Raw genomic sequence first — 17,682 nt, 5'->3', positions numbered from 1 at the left:
CTGCGGGGACACGGCGGGGACACTGCGGGGACACTGCGGGGACACGACGGGGACACTGCGGGGACACGGCGGGGACATTGCGGGGACACGGCGGGGACACTGCGGGGACACTGCGGGGACACGGCGGGGACATTGCGGGGACACTGCGGGGACACTGCGGGGACACGGCGGAGACACGGCGGGGACATTGCGGGGACACGGCGGGGACACTGCGGGGACACTGCGGGGACACGGCGGGGACACGGCGGGGACATTGCGGGGACACTGCGGGGACACGACGGGGACACGGCAGGGACACGGCGGGGACACGGCAGGGACAGCCCTGCCCGCCCCCGGGCACTGCCAGCCCCGGTCCCGTGTGACAGAGCTGTGACACCCGCCCAGCACAAGCGCCCCGAGCGGGGAGGATGAACACGGGAGGGCAAAAACAGGGCCAGGAAGAGCTGGCGAGGGCACGGAATTGTGTCGCCACCGCTGATTCTGGGCGTTTTTATGGCAAAAATGTCAGGTCCCTCCGGCACGGGGACAGGAGTGGTACAGACACGCACCGAGCTGGCATCGTCTGTCAGCAATGGAGAAAAGAGAGCCCTGCAGGGGTTGGCGAGCTCCTTTTGTCTCAGAATCCTCTCCCAGCGCAGCCCCGGCCGGGGCTGTGTGCTGTTTGCAGCCCCCAGTGTTTCCTTGAGTAGCTGGGCAGGGACAGATGGCACCTGCTGGTCCTGGCTGTGCCCTGTGTCCCCTGGCTGTGCCCTGTGTCCCCTGGCTGTGCCCTGTGTCCCCTGGCTGTGCCATGTGTGTCCTGGCTGTGCCCTGTGTCCCCTGGCTGTGCCCTGTGTGTCCCCTGGCTGTGCCCTGTGTCCCCTGGCTGTGCCCTGTGTCCTCTGGCTGTGCCATGTGTGTCCTGGCTGTGCCCTGTGTCCCCTGGCTGTGCCCTGTGTGTCCCCTGGCTGTGCCATGTGTGTCCCCCTTGGCCATCCCCAGCCACAGGAGTTCATCCCAACCATGAGCAAAGGGACCAGCAGCATTTCTCGCCAGCGCAGGGACAAAAAGGAGCATTTTAGAGCAGCTGCCACAACGTGTCTGGAAGCCTTTTAGGATGGGGGGAGGAAGGAAATGAGCCCCCGCACACCCGTGGAGCTCAGCCCTCACCACAGGGCTCAGGAGCTCAGCCCTCCTGGGGTCTGGGTGAGTGGGATGCGGGTGGTTGGAATCCCAGAATGACCCCTGGGGTTGTTATTAATGACTTACAAAATGCCCGTTGTAAAGGTGATTTTTTTTCTTTATTTTGACAGTTTATCTGGTTCTGCTTCAGCAGGTCAGACACTGAGGTGATCTGCTCTGCACTGGGCTCGGCCACCCTCCCCGTGCCCCCTGAGCCTGGCAGGCAGGGCTGCTCCTCATCTGACTGATCCTCACGGCCCTGGGGAGCACAAAAGAGCTGAAAATAGCCGGGCAGCGCTCTGCTCTGCTCTGGATGCCACATTTCCTGGCAGGGGACACAAAAACCAGCCTCATATCTGTGTTCCAGCTCCCCAGAGATGTGCTGGGCAGGCTCCTGAGCGGGGCATTCCCACCCCCAGGCATCCCTGTCCCCACAGTGGGGTGGAGGCAGAGCCCCAGGCGCGACAGGCACCCCCAAATTTAGCCACTGACACAGCATTTTGTGTGCCTGGCTCGGCGCTGAGCTCACAAGGGTGGCAACTGTCACCTGCTGAGCCCTGGGGCCGGCGGGGCAGCAGCTGCCGGCAGCACACATGATCCCTGTCCCCACCGCGGGGACACGGCTCACGTAGCATCACAAAGGGGCCAAATCCAGCCCCTCCGTGCCTTCAGAGACAGGGCAGGCAGCTGGGGGCTGAGCAGAGCCTTGCCCTGGGGTATTTGGGGTTCAGGCCCCTCCCAAGGGTCCGTGTGTGAAGATGTCCCCTGGCTGAAGGGCTCAGCAGGCACAGGCTGGGGCTGGGAATGGATTGATGCCCCGTTAACTCGGGCTCGTTCCAGCTGCAGGTCTGGAGGTGCTCAGGGACCTTCCAAGGGCTCCTCACCTTTTTGTCCTTGAGGTCACTTCGCTCTGGGCTCCCTAAAACAGCAGCTGGGCCAGGGGGGTGATGTGGGCCTGATATTTCTGGGTCTGAGAGGTCTTAGCCTGCTGGCAGCTGCTGATGTTCTCCCGAGGAAAAATTTCTCAAGAAAGCTTTTTCTCAAAACAATCCTGGCGAACAACTCTCCTTCCTCAGAACAATCTTTCTCCAGGTGGTGTTTTGCTGTTTCTCTGGTTTAACCCATGGGATCAGAGAGGTGTCGTTCCTATTCACCACCCATGTGAAGTCTGTATGGGAACACCTTATAAAAGGCAGTGAGAATTGGACAAAAAAAGCCTTTTCTCTGTGCTCTTTGCCTTCTGAAATATCTGGAGTCTTTCTTTCGTGTCCTACAGTGACAGGGTGAGGCACAGAGGTGGCCACAGTCCCTCCATGTCCCCACTGGTGCCACTCCCACAGGCGAGCTCAGCCCCAGCTGGGCACTGTCCACCCTTCCTGCTGCACTGGAGCAACACCAGCCCAAGGCAAACAAGAGAAGAGCAGAGGCAAGATTTATTCCTCTCCCCTCCTGATCGCTGCAGGCACTTTTACAGACCAACACCCGCCTTCCATAGCCACAACACAGCCACCCGCTCAGAAGGCAGCTCTGGGATCCCCTTTTCTCTCTCCCCAGTGCCCTTCTGGGCTAGAGCACAGTCCACTGAGACACAGCCTCACAGGTAAGGGTAGCAGTGACCCCGGGCTGAGAGCAGAGCTCCCTGCACGGTGACCTGACCTAGAGAAAACTTGCATTACACTCACTCACACTCACACTTCACTCCCACTCTTTTTTCCATTCCAAAGTCCGTTTTTTTTTCCCCAGCCATCAGCCTTGAGAAGCAGAAGTGTGGCTGCCTCAGGGTCACTGATGGTGAGGAACAGGGGCCAGGCGCTGCGGGTTCCCCATCCCTGTGCCCCCCACCTTCCCACATCTGCGGCCTTTAGGATTTTTCCTTCTCCTTCCCTTCCTCAGCCTGTTCTTCTTTCCCCGCTGGCTGCTCCTGCTGCGTTATCTTCACCTCGTTGACCCTGGCCTTCACCTCCTTGCCCGTGCGGGGAGCCACGATGCTCAGGATGCCATCGTGGGACAGGGTGGCCCTGACCAGCAGAGGGTCCACGTCCAGGGGCAGGATGTAGGTCCTGGTGAACTCCCTGGAGACGAAGCCGTGGCGATCGGCCTTCTGCGGGTGCTGCCCCGCCACCTCCAGCAGGTTGTCCACGGTGCGCACGCTGAGCTCGTCGGGCAGGAACTGGCAGACGTCCAGGAACACCTGGAACTTGTGCTGGTTCAGGCAGATCTCCGACGTGCCCCTCTCCAGCTGCTTGTTGAGGCGGGGCCGGATGTAGTAGCCGTGGTACAGGGTGGGGGCTAAAATCTCCGACGGGGACACGCCTGGAAAGGAGACTCAGTGAGGGGTTTTCCAGGGAATTGAAGGGGCTTTGGAAATTCCAGCGTCGGAGCAGTGCAGCAATGGCACACCAGGCCACTCTGATGCTCCACTATTTGTGAGCGATCTCATCAAACCACCTGCAGTTTTGCTATCAGAACCCTCAGGAATTCATCGGGGTTCCTGAGAAAAACAGGGCTAAATGAGAAAAAAAAGAAGAAAAGAAGAAGAGGACCCCACGCCTGCTCAGAAATAAGAAGAAGAGCCTGAGAAACAAGAATGCCAAGACAAGAAGATGAAGGAGGCCATGAAACCCAATTCCCTAAGGGATGAGTGCCTGCCTCGTGGACAAGGCCAGCTGCCCAGTGAGATGATGCTGAACACGTGAACAAGCAATCTACAGAATCTATAACTGCAGTTTGATGTAAAAAATAAATTTGGCCTCTCCTCAATCATGTCGGTTGTTCATCCAGATGCCCATTCCCCTGCAGAGCAGCACACAGGAGGAGTTTGGGACCTGGAGAACACCTTGGCTTTGCCTCATCACCGCAGCGGGGGTGGAGTCTGCTGCAGCTCCCACCTTTGTGCCCCCAAAACACACCCGGAGCCACGTCCCTGGCAGGCTCTGCGTGCCCCTGGGCTGCCCGGGGCTGCCATCCAGCTTCACATGTTGGCCGCACGGGCAGGGCCCGGTGGGTGCTCCGGGAGCTCCGCAGAGCCCAGCCCACAGCCAGGCATGGGCATGGAAACTGCTGATGCTGAAGAAACCGCCCTGAAGAACTAAAGGCCTTTTGTGTGCCATTGTCCAGAGGGCTTTCCTTGGAGCTTTTTGCCTTTTCACGCTGTTGTGCCGGTGCTGAATGGTTCTGCTGCTGCCCACATTCCTTCCCCACTGCCCAGCTTTGTGCTGAACGCCCCAGCTCAGCTTTTCTCCACATCCCCCCGGCTGGAAAAGCTTCCCCCCCGCCTCCCCGCCTGCCCTGAGAGATTTTGCTCCATGTTTTCACAGCACGTGCATGAATGCCAGAGCATGGCTGGCATGAGGGAGGGACGGGACAGGCAGCAGTGGGCATGGATGGAGAAGTGGACATGAAGAGAGAGAGAGACCCTGGCTATTCCCTGGCTATTCCCTGGCTATTCCCTGGCTATTCCCTGGTTTTTCCATGGTTTTTCCATGGTTATTCCCTGGTTATTCCCTGGATAGTCCCTGGCTATTCCCTGGCTATTCCCTCATCATTCCCTGGCTATTCCTTGGTTGTTCCCTGGTTACTCCCTGGCTGTTCTCTGGTTATTCCTTGAATATTCCCTGGCTGTTCCCTGTTTTTCCCTTGGCTATTCCCTGGCTATTCCCTGGCTATTCCCTGGCTATTCCCCGGTTATTCCCTGGCTGTTTCCTTTTTTTCCCCCTGGTTTTCCCCTGGAATATTCCCCGGCTGTTCCCCCCTGATTCCCCGGTCTGGAGCTCCAGCTCCCCCGAGGGAATTCCAGCCTCCCTCCTGCAGCAGAGGGGAGGAAGGTGCCCAGAGGACGGGGGGGATCCCACCTCCTTCCTTACCTTCCCCAAAGTTCTGGTCGTAGATCTTGCTGGGGTTGGCCAACTCGTACTCGGAGCTCATGGGGTAGGCGTGGGGCACGGTGCGGGCGGCCATGGCGCGTCCGGGACGGGCACCTTCCTTCCTCCCTTCCTTCTCTCCTTCCCTCCTTCCTTCCCAGCCCTGGCTGCCTCTCCGAGTGAAGGCTGCAAGCCTTCAGCTGGGTGGCTTCCAAAGGGAGGAGAGTGTGATAAAAAAGCTGGACCAAAATAGCCCCCGCCGGGCCGGGGCGGCCAGGGAAGCTTCTCGCTGCATTCCAGCAGGGAGGGCAGGCACTGCCTGCACCCTGGGGACCCCCTGCACGTCCCCCCGGCCCCTGAGGGTCCCTTCTGGAGCAGGGGCTGGATGGGCAGCTGAGCACAGCCCGCACCCAGGGGCTGAGGGCAGCGGGGCGGGCCCCAGGCTGTGCTGCTCCAGAGCAAAGGAGCTCCTGGGAGCCGGCTCAGGGGGTCCCTGGCACTGGAACTGGTGGCCCTGAGCCCCCGCGGGTGGCTGCTGCTTGTCCAGGTTGTGTAATGAAGCCACTGCCCCCACACGCATTGCCCCACGGTGAGCCTGGGGCTCCAACCCCTCCCGTTCCCTACGTGAGGAGCCTGGTTTCCCCTCAAGCCTTCTGCCCCTTTAGTGGTGGAGGGCTGCAGGGAGCGAAGCAGGATCCAGACCCCACTGCTGCCCCATCCCCAGCCCTGCTGGCTGCCCAGCCTCTTCCCTTGGCCAGGGCTTTGGCACAAAGCCGTGGAGAAATGCTGGCGCCAGACATCACCAGCTAAGCCAGGCTCTGAACCTGGCGTAAACCCAGTTTTACTGAGCGGGGCTGGTGGGCTGCTGGTGCTGCAGCAGGGGAGGAGTGCCCAGCTGAGCTCTGCCCACCCTGAAAGCAGAGATTTCCTGGAGCCCTGCAGTGCGGGACAGCAGGTGCAGTGCTGTTGATGTCATGGGGACTTGGAGAGGGTATTTATGGCCTGGGCTGCTGCACAGAGCAAATCCCGCTCCCCATTCTTGCAGGCAAGCCAAGAGGAAGAGGCTCAGAGCCTTTTGCAAAGGGCTGGCAGAGCTGGCAGCGCCTCTGAGCCAGAAATTGTGTTTAAATTGCGAGCTCTCACAGGCAGACAAGCTCTTGCCCTTCAGCAGTTGCTAGGCTGAACCCATTCCTGTGATCTGGGCTCTCAGGCGAGGCAGGAATCAAAATAAATGCGTGAATTATTGGGAGGAGAGCTGCAGGAAGGCAGGTTGGTGCAGGGGCAGAGGCAGACAGAGATTTCTGCACCCCTGGGTGCACGGCAGCACCGTGCCCATGCCCAAGTTCTCTCTGGGCTCACGGAGTGGGGGTCCTCCCTCCAGAAAACCGTGTTCTGCAGCGGGCAGAAGACAAGAGGAGCGGGTGGAGAGATCCATCCTTTACTCACACACACCGTGAGCGCAGCAGGGCTCGCTGGGGAGAGCTGCAGCGCCAGGGCCATCCCAGCAAAGCCCTCCTGGCACCTTCCCCAGCCCTGATTTGGGGGCTCCCTTGGCTGCCGGGGCAGGCAGAGCCCTGCTGGGTGATGCTGGAGCCGAGGCCCCCGGGCGGGCAGCGGGAACAACAGCCCCTTGTCCCGGTCCCTGGGAGCCAGAGATAGGAGCTGCATTGATCCCCTGGCATCCAGAGCAGCTGGGAACACGGGCCAAGTCCATGGGACTGTGGATAAACAGCACGTGGGCAGCAGGGCGGGCGCCGGGGCGCTCGGGCTTCTTGCTGCCCCATTGGGCTCCTCTCCTTCCTCTGTCCCCTTCCCCCTCCTCCTCAGCAGCGCGCTCAAATCCCTCAGACAGCGGCTGGGCACCGCCGAAGGGCCCAGCCCAGGAGTGGGACAATAAAATCCCTGACACCACTGTTCAAGAGGCCTCGGGGGGGTGGAAGGCCAGGCCAGCTGCACGGGTATAAAGCTGTCCCCGCTCCCGGCACGGCACTGCGGCACAGTTGTTTGCCAGGCTCCTCCAGCGCTCTCCAATGGATATCACCATCCACAACCCCCTGATCCGCAGACCTTTCTTCTCTTGGTTGGCACCGAGCCGTATCTTTGACCAGATTTTCGGGGAGCACCTGCCGGAGTCGGAGCTGCTCCCTGTTTCCCCCAGCTTCAGCCCCTTCCTGATGAGATCCCCCATCCTTCGGATGCCCAGTTGGCTAGAGACGGGACTCTCGGAGGTAACGGTTGCTTCTTCGGGCTCTTTGTGGCACAGCCTGCTGGCTCTGGAGGCCCAGGAGAGCTGAGAGCTTGGAAGACGCTCCTAGGTGGTGTTTTTGGGTTGTTTTTTAGGAAAAAGGCTGGGGGAAAAGGCGCCGTGTTCGTGCCTCTGCGTTGTTTGGGATGGAGCAAGGCTGGCCACAGTGATGGGAACAGAGGCAAACCGAGCTCAGTGTGCACGGCAGGTCACCCTAGGAGCTGGCAGGGGAAAGGAGGAGCCCTCATTTCCCCTAATTTCCCTAATTTCTCTAATTTCCCAGTCTGCTGCGCCAAACTTTCCACCCCACTCCCGCCTGAGAAGCCAAGAGCACAGGGGCAGTGGGATCCTCCTGGATCGCCCATGGCTGCTGAGGGAAAAGGGGCCTGGTTTAAACAATCCTTGCCCATTAAAGCAGCGTTTTAACAAGATCCAGGACCCAGAGGATCACGGAGCAGGCGCCTCCTCCCTCCAGGGGCTGAGCCAAGAGGCTTTTGCCTGTCCTGCAAGTCAACTGCCTTGTTTACAAGGAGCTTGAGGAGCTATTCCCAGCAGAAGGAGTGAAAGTATTATTTTAATCCCTGCATAATGTTCCTCTCGATTTAGTGGCCCGGGTCTGGCTGCCATAATAAAGAGTCAGCTTGGAGTAAAGAGTCAGTTTGAAGCAATTCAGGTGGAGAATCTCAGGTCCTGTGGTGATGGGCATTCATGCAAGGCCAGCAAGGGACAGAGCCACTCAGATCAGATCCCAAAATAAAGCTCAGGGCGTGTGTGTAGTGACCAGCTCGAGTCTTGACCTGCTGCATTCTTTTTTTAAGCTCACCTGCTCTTTTCTGAAGCCACCTCCTTGCTTTTGCTCTTTTCTGAAACCACCCCCTGGCTTTTGCAGATGCGACTGGACAAGGACAAATTCTATGTGAACCTGGACGTGAAGCATTTCTCCCCTGAGGAGCTGAAGGTGAAGGTGCTCGGGGACATGATCGAGATCCACGGGAAGCACGAGGAGCGCCAGGTACCCCCTGCTCTAACCTCAGCCCCGAGGGAGTCACTGAACCCCCTCACCTCTGGTGGCTGCAAAACAACCCCGTGCTCGCCTCAAATATTTGTAATTTTTTAAAATCAAGATGCTCCGTGCAATCCCCCCCAGCTGATCCCGCACAGGGCAGCAGGAGGGCGCAGGTTTATTGCTGATGTTGCGTGAACTGGGAACTGAACTGGAAAACCATCTGGGAAATGGGCATTTTGGGGCTTCTCCTCTTTTTGGGAAGAGGCCAGGAATGCAGGGAGGCGTCCAGTGAACTAAAAATGAACTGTGATAATCAAGCCACATAACAAATCAGTGCACTGCCCTGTGTGTTACCTTCCCTAGGCCCGGCTATCAGTTTCTAATCCGTAAAACTTGTGTTCTGCAGTCATTCATCCCTCTCCCTGCTGGCTCTGGAGACCTGTGTGGACACTGGGCAGGCAGAGATGCAAAGCCATGACCAGAGCTGGGTGTGACAGCATTTCCCAGTTCCCATCCCCTGTCCCTGGAATTGCCACCCCCAGGAGCTCCTGGGAGCACAGTGTGTCAGCCAGGAAATCCAGTACTGCTCTGTAATCCTGACACAATTCCTGGAATCCTTTTCTGGCTAAGGAGATAATGAAGCAGTGGGATCAGGCACTGAGGGTCTGTAGGGCAGGTGTGGGTGGGAATGGCAGCACAGAGAGCAGAGGAGCCTCTGGCTGGCACAGGGCTGGGCACAGGGCTGGGCACAAAGCCTCCTCCTGTAAACTCTGTGCTCCTGCAGGCACCTGCAGCCCAGGCACACTCACAGAATCACAGAATGGTTCGGGTTGGAAGGGACCTCACAGCTGATCTGCTTGTGCAGGGACACCTTTCACTGCCCCACTCAACCTCGCTCCAAGCCCCAGCCTCAAACACTTCCAGACACTTCCCACCTTCTCTGGGCAACCTCTGCCCGAGCCTCACCAGCCTCACAGGGGAAAATTTCTTATCCATCTCCAATCTAACCCTGCTCTCTGTCGGGTCTGAGCCATTCCCCCCTGGCCTGGCACTCCAGCCCTTTGTGAACAGTCTCTGTCCACCTTTCCTGGGGGCTCCCATCAGCTTCAGCTCACCCTGAAACCTCTTTTCCACGCTCAACAACCCCAATCCCCTCAGCCATTCCTCACAGCAGAGGAGCAGAGGGCAGCTCATCTTCAAACCCCCTTTTTAACTCCCTGAAAACCTTCCCTTTGAGACCCCCAACTCCCCAGCCGCCACCTTCCAGCGAAGACCCCGTGGGTTAAGGCGGGACCACCCCAAATTAAAACCCGCTTCTCCTCCCCCCATTTCGGCGCAGGACGAGCACGGCTTCATCGCCAGGGAGTTCAGCAGGAAATATCGGATCCCGGACGACGTGGACCCGCTGACCATCACGTCGTCGCTGTCGCTGGACGGGGTGCTGACGGTCAGCGCTCCCCGCAAGCAGAGCGACGTCCCCGAGCGCAGCATCCCCATCACCCGCGAGGACAAACCCGCCATCGCCGGCGCCCAGAGGAAATAGGGGCTGCTCCCTCTGCTGTCCCCAAAGCCACCCCTGGAGGGCCGTTCCAGGGCTCTTCCCTCCGCCAGGTGCCGGCCGTACCCAGTGGCCGCTGGTATTATTTATGCTGAGGAAGTTTACTAACGAATAAAAGCCACGGAGAAAGCAGGTTTTTTTGGACTGGTTTTGTGTTGGGGTGGGCTGAGAAAGCAGAGCTCCCTGCACGGTGACCTGACCTAGAGAAAACTTGCATTACACTCACTCACACTTCACTCCCACTCTTTTTTCCAGTCCCAAGTCCGTTTTTTTTTTCCCCAGCCATCAGCCTTGAGAAGCAGAAGTGTGGCTGCCTCAGGGTCACTGATGGTGAGGAACAGGGGCCAGGCACTGCGGGTTCCCCATCCCTGTGCCCCCCACCTTCCCACATCTGCGGCCTTTAGGATTTTTCCCTCTCCTTCCCTTCCTCAGCCTGTTCTTCTTTCCCCACTGGCAGCTCCTGCTGCGTTATCTTCACCTCATTGACCCTGGCCTTCAAGGATAAAAGGTGCAGGGGATAAAAGGCGCAGGGGTGACGCTGTTTTACACCACAACCACACAGACTCCGAGATTCAAAAGGCTGAAAACGACTCCTTGATTTTTGGGATGTGTCTCCCTTTTATACTATTATTCTACACAGACCAGTCTGATTGGTGAAACACATTGGTGTTTCAATCACATTTGGTCAGAGCAGAGGGACATCAAGAAGTCCCTCCTAGGGAAAGGAATGAATGACAAAGTTACAGTTACAGAAACATTTCTCCTGTTTACAGAAAATCCCCTGGGAAAAGAATTTCAGAAAACCAAAACACCTCAGGCATGAACCAGGGCTACACAGGGGAACATCACTGCTGGGTGGCAGGACAGCTTATCTGGGTGTTCCGAAGCACTTTGCTCATCACACCTCGTGTTCTCTCTCCCTTCGACGCTGCCAGAGGATTTCAGAGCGTTTCACAAGCAACAGGCAAGTTTCTCCCGTGGAGATGAAACTGGTAAAACAGCTCCACGGCAACTGAAACCCACCTGGAGTGTGGGAATTTGATAACAGCTGGCTGGAAGAAAAGTGTATCTTAAATCTCTGGAATGAGTCGTGTAATGGAGAAACATCCAGGGGCTGCAGCCAGTTCAGAGCAGCCTCAGGTGAAAGCTGCAGGGCTGCAGCAAACACAGATCTACCCAAAGAGAAGGAAAACACCTTGCCCTGATGATGCAAATCACACCCCTTTGAAACTCTGCTGTTAGTGCCCTTCAAACAGTGAGCAGGATCTGATGTCTACAGCAATAACCTGATTCATGGCAGCGCTGCTGACAGACACAAACCACTACTGAAGTCCTTTCCAGGCATTTCATCTGCTTAGCACCTCTCTTCAAAGGGGTAAAAAGGGAAGCCTAGGTGACTGGAACTGAAATTCTAAAATTCATCTTCAAAAAGGACAGATCATCAGACTCAGTCATGGCCTGACCTATTTTCTATGTTCCTTACAGCTGCGAAGACAAAGGTTCTATGAGCAGGGAACAGAGCACACCTCAGCTGGGCAGGGAGGACACCCTTCTGTGGCTGAGGGTGAGGAAAATCAAATGAGCACTCTGTGATCCCTGTCAAACACCCCAAATCCCCCCTCATTTCCAAGGCCTGCTGTTTCCTAGTAGCTGGTTCTAATTAGCTCTCCCAGCTAAGGTGTTAATTGGGCTTGTCTGGCCACCTCTGCACACAAGAACAAATGCCAGACACCCTCAGAAGTTACAAACAGCACAGATTAAAAAGCAGAAAGAGCATTTCCCACGTGGCTTTCATGTGTGACGGGTCTTGGGGCTGGAAGGAGATCTCTGCGCCACTGGTTCCTGAGGGTTCCTGCTGCTTTTCCTGCGTCCTTCTCGCTCCTTCTCCACCTGGAGGCCTGGGGTGCCGCAGGACTGAGCAGCTGGGCTGCACAAAGCAGCTTCCAGCTCAGGGTGGTGGCTTGGAAATCAAGGAGGTTTTCGTTTAAATCCTAAAAGAATCAACACTGAAAAGAAGTAAATGTAAAGTAGTAAGAATTTAGCCAGAAAGTGCAACTGAAGGAAATCTCTTTTACAGCACAGGGGGTTGGCCAGGCTCAAATCAGCAGCCAGAAAATGGGAATTTTGAGTGAAAGCTCTCTGGGTGAGGTCAGCCAGACAAGAATACTTGAAATGCAGAACCACTCCCTGAGTGACCTGAAATACCTGTTCTGGGGTGGCACAGGAGCACAGCCCAGCAGGGGGAATGACAGGAAACACCTCTGTCATCTCCAGGCACAAACATCATCGAGAAGCTCCTCACATCCAACAGATCGTCCCAGTTCTGCACATGTAAAATCCCCTCTCTGATGTTTCTCTGTAATCTGAAGCAGGTTGTTTCCAAAGCTCTGAGTGTGCTGAAAAGGAAAATCCGCATTCAGCATGGCTAAATATAAGTTAGGAGGGGTTTTTGGTAATTATTGGAATGGGAAGGCTGTGTGGTAACTATTTTCTCAGTACCCATCACCTCTCCAGGCCACTTACCCATCATTAAAAAGAGACAAAAAAACCCCTTACTCATCATTTAAAACAGACAAAATGATTCTCTCAAGGCCACAGGGACCCAGAGCCTGGCACAGAGCTCACAAATTGTGGCAGTGGGTCTGTGTAGGAGCTCAGCTTTGCTCATTTCAAACCTTCCCCTGTCATTATCTGCGTGAAACCCTGTCCTGACACACCGTCCCTGCCCTGTGGGGCAGCTGTGGGCACACAGATGGAGCAGGTGACACCCAAGCCTGGCTGTTGTAGGCATTACAGACCATAATTTCCTTCCTTCTCAAAGGCACCACGCACATATGTGAGGCAGGGTAATTAATTTACCTTGTATCACCCTGTGGAGGGATTAGGGACCTTCTTATCACGTCTTGATTACGTCTGCAATTATCTGACACCAAATGATGCTTCCACCACCTCTCCACTGCTTCTCTTTCTGTTCTCTGCCTCTGCTTCTCCCCTTTGGGAATTCAAGCAGCACAAATGTTGTCAAAGAAGGAGAATTGCAGGAACAGGTAAAGGCAGGTACAGGTAAATATGAGTTCAGAGGAGGCCACCAAGTGGATTATAGGGCTGGAACTCCTGGGCTGTGAGGAAGGGCTGAGGGGATTGGGGTTGTTGAGCGTGGAAAAGAGGTTTCAGGGTGAGCTGAAGCTGATGGGAGCCCCCAGGAAAGGTGGACAGAGACTGTTCACAAAGGGCTGGAGCGCCAGGCCAGGGGGGAACGGCTCAGACCCGACAGAGAGCAGGGTTAGGTTGGATATGGATAAGAAATTTTCCCCTGTGAGGCTGGTGAGGCTCGGGCAGAGGTTGCCCAGAGAAGGTGGGAAGTGTCTGGAAGTGTTTGAGGCTGGGGCTTGGAGCGAGGTTGAGTGGGGCAGTGAAAGGTGTCCCTGCACAAGGAGATCAGCTGTGAGGTCCCTTCTAAACCAAACCATTCTGTGATTCTGTAAGTCTACCCTCCCTCGGCTTTTTAACAGTCGCTTCCTTTTCTTTTTTTTTCTATTTTTTTTTTTTTTTTTTTAAATTTGAACGCAGCACCATTTCCTGTTGCACGGCGGCCGGCAGCGGGAGCGCTGCCCGAAAACTCCGCGCTCCCGCTGCCGGGGATGGCACCGCGCATCCTTTCCGGGGACACCGCCACCTCCCCGCGCCCCAGGGCGGCACGGCGCCTGCCGAGGAGTCCCCGGGGATGCCCGCGGGGACCCGACGCCACCGGCAGCGGCCGCTGACCGGCTCCCACGTCATGAGCCAGCGCCGGTGGCCGTGAGCGCCCGGGGGACATGGGGCTCCGCCGCGTCCTGCTGCTCGGAGAGGGCAACTTCTCCTTCTCGGCGGCGCTGTGCGGGGCCCAGGGCACTCACGTGGTGGCCACTTGCTACCAGAGCGAGGAGGAGGCGGCCGCAGCGGCCGGAGCGGCGCGGAGCATCCGCCGGCTGCGGGACAGCGGTGGGTGCGCGCCGGGGACCGCGGGGACGGGCTGGGGACGGGCACGGAGCGGCTGCTGAGCCCATCGCTGTCACCCTCCTGCCATCGCTGTCACCCTGCCGCCGTCGCCGTCACCCTGGTGTCACCCAGAGTGGCGGCGTTGCCCCCCACCCCGCTGCCGCGTCCCTTGGGAGCCCCTCGCCACTCCTGAGAAAAGGGGCTGGAATGGCCCGGGTGGCGAAATGAAATGCCTTAAAATCCGATCAGGATGAACCAGGACGGAAACAATACCGAAACGACTGTTCTCAACTGTTTCCAGAAGTTCCTGCTGCCTTGAAAGGGAGCGAAGGGCAAAGAGAACCCCACAGGGCTTCCTGGTGCTCCCGACGCTCGAGGCAGCTCTCCCCTACTTCAAAACGCCCTGGATGATTTGCAGTCCCACCTTTCTTTAAGATTCCCCCTTCCCTGATAACCACAAGAGCCTTGTTTTGCGTTCGCTGCCGCAGGAGCCGAGGTTGTGTTTTCCGTGGACTGCACCAAGCTGGAGGAGCACTTCTTACCGGGAAAACGGGAATTCGACCGTATTTATTTCAACTTCCCTCACTGTGGGAGGAAGGCTGGCGTGGTGAAGAACAGGCAGCTCCTTGCTGGCTTTTTCCATAGGTGAGCACGCCAGAAATTTGATTTCCGTGTTAACTAACAGCTTTTCAGCTGCCCTCCAGGTGTTTTTTCAGGCACTGGGGATGCGCTAAGAGGAATTTTTTTGGCTTCCCTTCCAGCTGCACAGAGGTGCTGGCGCAGGAGGGAGAAATCCACGTGGCCCTGTGCAATGGGCAGGGCGGCACTCCTGCGGATCAGCCCAGGAGGGAGTGGCACAACAGTTGGCAAATCGTGGCTGTGGCAGCGGGAGCTGGCTTCATCCTGAGCGATGTCCATCCTTTTAGAGCAGAGACTATCGAGGGGTACAAATGCACAGGTTACAGGTAACCATCCCGTGGCAAAGCCGGAATTCTGGTGTTTGTGCTCCTGAAATGCCCCAGCACTAGGATGCTCTTTGAGTATCTTGTTGGCTGGAGAGGAATTCCTTTTAATTTTCCTTGAAGTTTTCCTTGAAATTTTCCTTAAAATAGCTGCAGTTCTTGTTCATCTCCAAGCGGAGTAACCAAGATTAAAATGCAAGCTTCCTGCCAAAGCGCCCCCTAAAAATAAGACTATCTGAGGATTTTAAAGGTCAAAAGCATCCGCTGCAGAACAAATATCAATCTCAAGCCTAAAGAAAGGATGGCTGGGGGTTGGCCTGCTCCTGCCTACTTGAGGCACATTAAATATCAGGAATTTTCAGTGACTTTGCTCTGTTTTTGTGTATTTCCAGGAGTCAGGATAAATCCTTCTGTGTAGAGGGTGCTTTGAACCACGTTTTCACACGGAGCACAGCACCCCTGTGTCTCACACCCCTGAGCTGCAAGACGCGACTGGGAGGCCAGAAAGTTTCTTTTCAAGTGCCACAAGTCCTCATGGATAAAATGAATAGGTGAGTTTTATAATTAGTTTCTCTTTGGCAGTATCAGCTCTGGTGCTCTCAGTGGGAACGACCAGCAGTGTGGTCAGATAAATGGGTGTGGTGAGTGAGAAATCCATTTTTTTACCAGCAAATTGCAGTTAATTCCTGATTGTAACCGGCAGACAAACACCACAGCCCTGAAAATGTGCAACACCTTTGGTGAAAGACTTGGCTTGGTCAAGTAGTTCCCAGCTAAAGAATGTTTTGGGTAAATTGCTGCCCTCAATTCATGGCCACGGGAAGGGGATCACAGGTGGCGTCTGTAATTTGCACTTTTGTTTTTCACAGGGGTTTCCTCGAAGAGAATTCAAGTCATCCAGTGAGGACAATAAAGGAGAAGCTCAGTGCAGGGCTCAGCCAAGCTTTTCCACTGCAGAACACCAGCTCCTGCCTTCCTCTGCTCCACCAAGGTCACCCTCATGGTGTTTGCCACTCCAGCATCTTCTGGATCACTCTGAGCCCGGGGGAGGCTCCGAGCACTGGGAAAACGTCTCAGGGTCTGGCAGACGCAGTTTTGTTTTCCCATTTTGGCCAGGACACGGATAAGAATGTGCAGGAAGGGTGCCCAGTTCCACAGCAGTTTTATCTTAGGCCTTCCCTCCTGCCTCATGCTCAGGCAATAATAAAACAAAGAGCTTTTTCCCCAGGGACTCTTCAGGTTCTTTCCGGGCCAGTTTTTAGGAAATGCAGGATCACTCCCCACTCCATGCCTGTTTTCCATGAGATGCTGGTTGTGCTTGCAGTTAGCAGGGGCACAGAGAACAGCTGCATCCAGATGTTGGTGGATAACATTAAAACCACCCTGAATTCTCTTCACCAGGGCGTTTCTGGTGTCAAACCCCCCATCAGCCTGCAGGAAGCAACAAGTTTTGGAACTGAGCTAAATGACTTTGCTGCTTTTGAATGGCAGCTTGGTGAGATTCAGCATTTCCTCTGTGTGGGGACAGACCCAGAGCCCTCAGGCTCCTGTGTGGGGGTTATCAGGACAGCTCCTGATGAATTAAAAAGCCGTGAGCTGGTTGTTGTCTCAGTCTCGCTGAACCTGGACCTCCTGGCCATGCTGCTGTGTGGAATATCCGACTGGAGAATGCTCTGGACGTCGGACAGGCGCTTCCTCAGGCAGTTCCCAGAGGGAGAGTTGAGGCTTTTCAAGAGTTTCTCCCTCTATCCACCTTCCTACGTGCACGATGTCAGCTTCTGGCTTCCTGACGGGAAGGAGTTTGATGAAGTGGCTTTTCACAGCCTTGCCAGGAGGGTGTCAGGTGAAACGGTGGTTTCCATCCAGTTAAAGGACGATTTCCAGCAGCCAGGGACAGGCCGGAGGAGCCTGTGCTACAGGGTGACTTTCCAGTCCTGTGACAGGGCCTTGGGCTGCCGGGAGGCAGCGGAGATGCAGCTGCACTTTCGGGAGGAAATACAGCAGCAGCTGGGTGTGACCCTGAGGTAGAACATCTCCCGTGGTCTGCAGGGCCTCCAGCAGCTCCTGGGCTGGGTTCTGACCTGGGAAATGTCACCTGCATGTGGCTGGACCCGGCATGGTGTTGTTGCCATGCTGGCACAAGGGTGGAGTGGACTTTGAGCACCTGCACGTGTTTTCCATGTGGGAGTTGCTGTTAATGAGGACGGAGCTCTGTCCTGTTCTCTGGGTGTGTAATGAAACCTCGTTTTACGGAGCCTTTCTTTTCTAGGGTCCTGTGAGAGTGGATTCGAATTCTTTACTAGTTCAGACTCCTGCAGGTGTCCACGCTGAGCCTCCCCTGGCCCAGCCTGAGGCCGTTCCCTCTCCTCCTGTCCCTGTTCCCTGGGAGCAGAGCCCGACCCCCGGCTGTCCCTCCTGTCAGGGACTTGTGCAGAGCCACAAATTCCCCCTGAGCTCCTTTTCTCCAGGCTGAGCCCCTTTCCCAGCTCCCTCAGCCTCTCCTGGGGCTCCAGCCCCTTTCCCAGGTTTGTTCCCTGCCCTAGATATCCTCCAACGTGTCCACACCCTTCCCGTTCTGTCCCTTCCCCATCTCCTGAGCGCGGCGGGTACCGAATAAAGAACATTTTCCATCGGAGCGTTCCCCATTCCCTCACTTTCCTGCCCAGCACTGGGCGGGCAGGGGCGGCACGGGGATGGACCCGGGCTCGGACCTGGGTGAGTGGGACAGGGACGGGGTGAGCCATGGACACGGGTGGGTGATGGACACGGGTGGGTGATGGACACGGGTGTGTGATGGATACGGGTGGGTGATGGACACGGGTGGATGATGGACAGGAGTATACGGGGCTGGGACCCGGGTGGGTGATGGCCCTGGGTGGGTGATGGACATGGGTAAATGATGGACACGGGTG

General features: G+C 56.5%; 3 protein-coding genes across 3 annotated transcripts; 2 read left to right on the top strand and 1 right to left on the bottom strand.

Moving 5' to 3' along the window:
- Window positions 1–2,576: 2,576 nt before the first annotated feature.
- HSPB2 (heat shock protein family B (small) member 2) lies at window positions 2,577–5,215 on the bottom strand. Its single transcript, XM_066203554.1, has 2 exons — window positions 5,025–5,215; window positions 2,577–3,474 (listed from the first exon to the last, which is right to left on the bottom strand). Exons 1-2 carry the CDS (start codon window positions 5,116–5,118, stop codon window positions 3,023–3,025), a joined length of 546 nt encoding a protein of 181 aa, XP_066059651.1. The 5' UTR covers window positions 5,119–5,215; the 3' UTR covers window positions 2,577–3,022.
- A 1,683-nt stretch (window positions 5,216–6,898) lies between these two features.
- On the top strand, window positions 6,899–9,962 carry CRYAB (crystallin alpha B). The gene is made up of 3 exons (XM_066203380.1): window positions 6,899–7,249; window positions 8,156–8,278; window positions 9,612–9,962. The coding sequence occupies exons 1-3, from the start codon at window positions 7,052–7,054 to the stop codon at window positions 9,813–9,815; spliced, it is 525 nt and encodes a 174-aa protein (XP_066059477.1). The 5' UTR covers window positions 6,899–7,051; the 3' UTR covers window positions 9,816–9,962.
- A 3,584-nt stretch (window positions 9,963–13,546) lies between these two features.
- Window positions 13,547–17,386, top strand: FDXACB1 (ferredoxin-fold anticodon binding domain containing 1). Its single transcript, XM_066203562.1, has 5 exons — window positions 13,547–13,811; window positions 14,297–14,453; window positions 14,570–14,773; window positions 15,163–15,321; window positions 15,640–17,386. The coding sequence occupies exons 1-5, from the start codon at window positions 13,646–13,648 to the stop codon at window positions 16,796–16,798; spliced, it is 1,845 nt and encodes a 614-aa protein (XP_066059659.1). The 5' UTR covers window positions 13,547–13,645; the 3' UTR covers window positions 16,799–17,386.
- The last annotated feature ends 296 nt before the right edge of the window (window positions 17,387–17,682 follow it).

Source organism: Chamaea fasciata, unplaced genomic scaffold (assembly GCF_029207755.1).
Source record: "Chamaea fasciata isolate MVZ Bird 193981 ecotype frontalis unplaced genomic scaffold, bChaFas1.0.hap1 SCAF_24, whole genome shotgun sequence".
NCBI classification, from domain to species: domain Eukaryota; kingdom Metazoa; phylum Chordata; class Aves; order Passeriformes; family Sylviidae; genus Chamaea; species Chamaea fasciata.
This window is presented reverse-complemented; position numbering and strand designations above follow the sequence as displayed.

Bases quoted from the DNA above. Each gene is read 5' to 3' on its own strand.
- HSPB2 (XM_066203554.1), bottom strand. From the start codon at position 5,118: ATGGCCGCCCGCACCGTGCCCCACGCCTACCCCATGAGCTCCGAGTAC. The intron at 3,475-5,024 runs GTAAGGAAGGAG...TCTCCTTTCCAG, and splicing joins CGACCAGAACTTTGGGGAAG to GCGTGTCCCCGTCGGAGATT.
- CRYAB (XM_066203380.1), top strand. From the start codon at position 7,052: ATGGATATCACCATCCACAACCCCCTGATCCGCAGACCTTTCTTCTCT. The intron at 7,250-8,155 runs GTAACGGTTGCT...TGGCTTTTGCAG, and splicing joins TAGAGACGGGACTCTCGGAG to ATGCGACTGGACAAGGACAA. The intron at 8,279-9,611 runs GTACCCCCTGCT...ATTTCGGCGCAG, and splicing joins GGAAGCACGAGGAGCGCCAG to GACGAGCACGGCTTCATCGC.
- FDXACB1 (XM_066203562.1), top strand. From the start codon at position 13,646: ATGGGGCTCCGCCGCGTCCTGCTGCTCGGAGAGGGCAACTTCTCCTTC. The intron at 13,812-14,296 runs GTGGGTGCGCGC...TCGCTGCCGCAG, and splicing joins CCGCCGGCTGCGGGACAGCG to GAGCCGAGGTTGTGTTTTCC. The intron at 14,774-15,162 runs GTAACCATCCCG...GTGTATTTCCAG, and splicing joins TACAAATGCACAGGTTACAG to GAGTCAGGATAAATCCTTCT.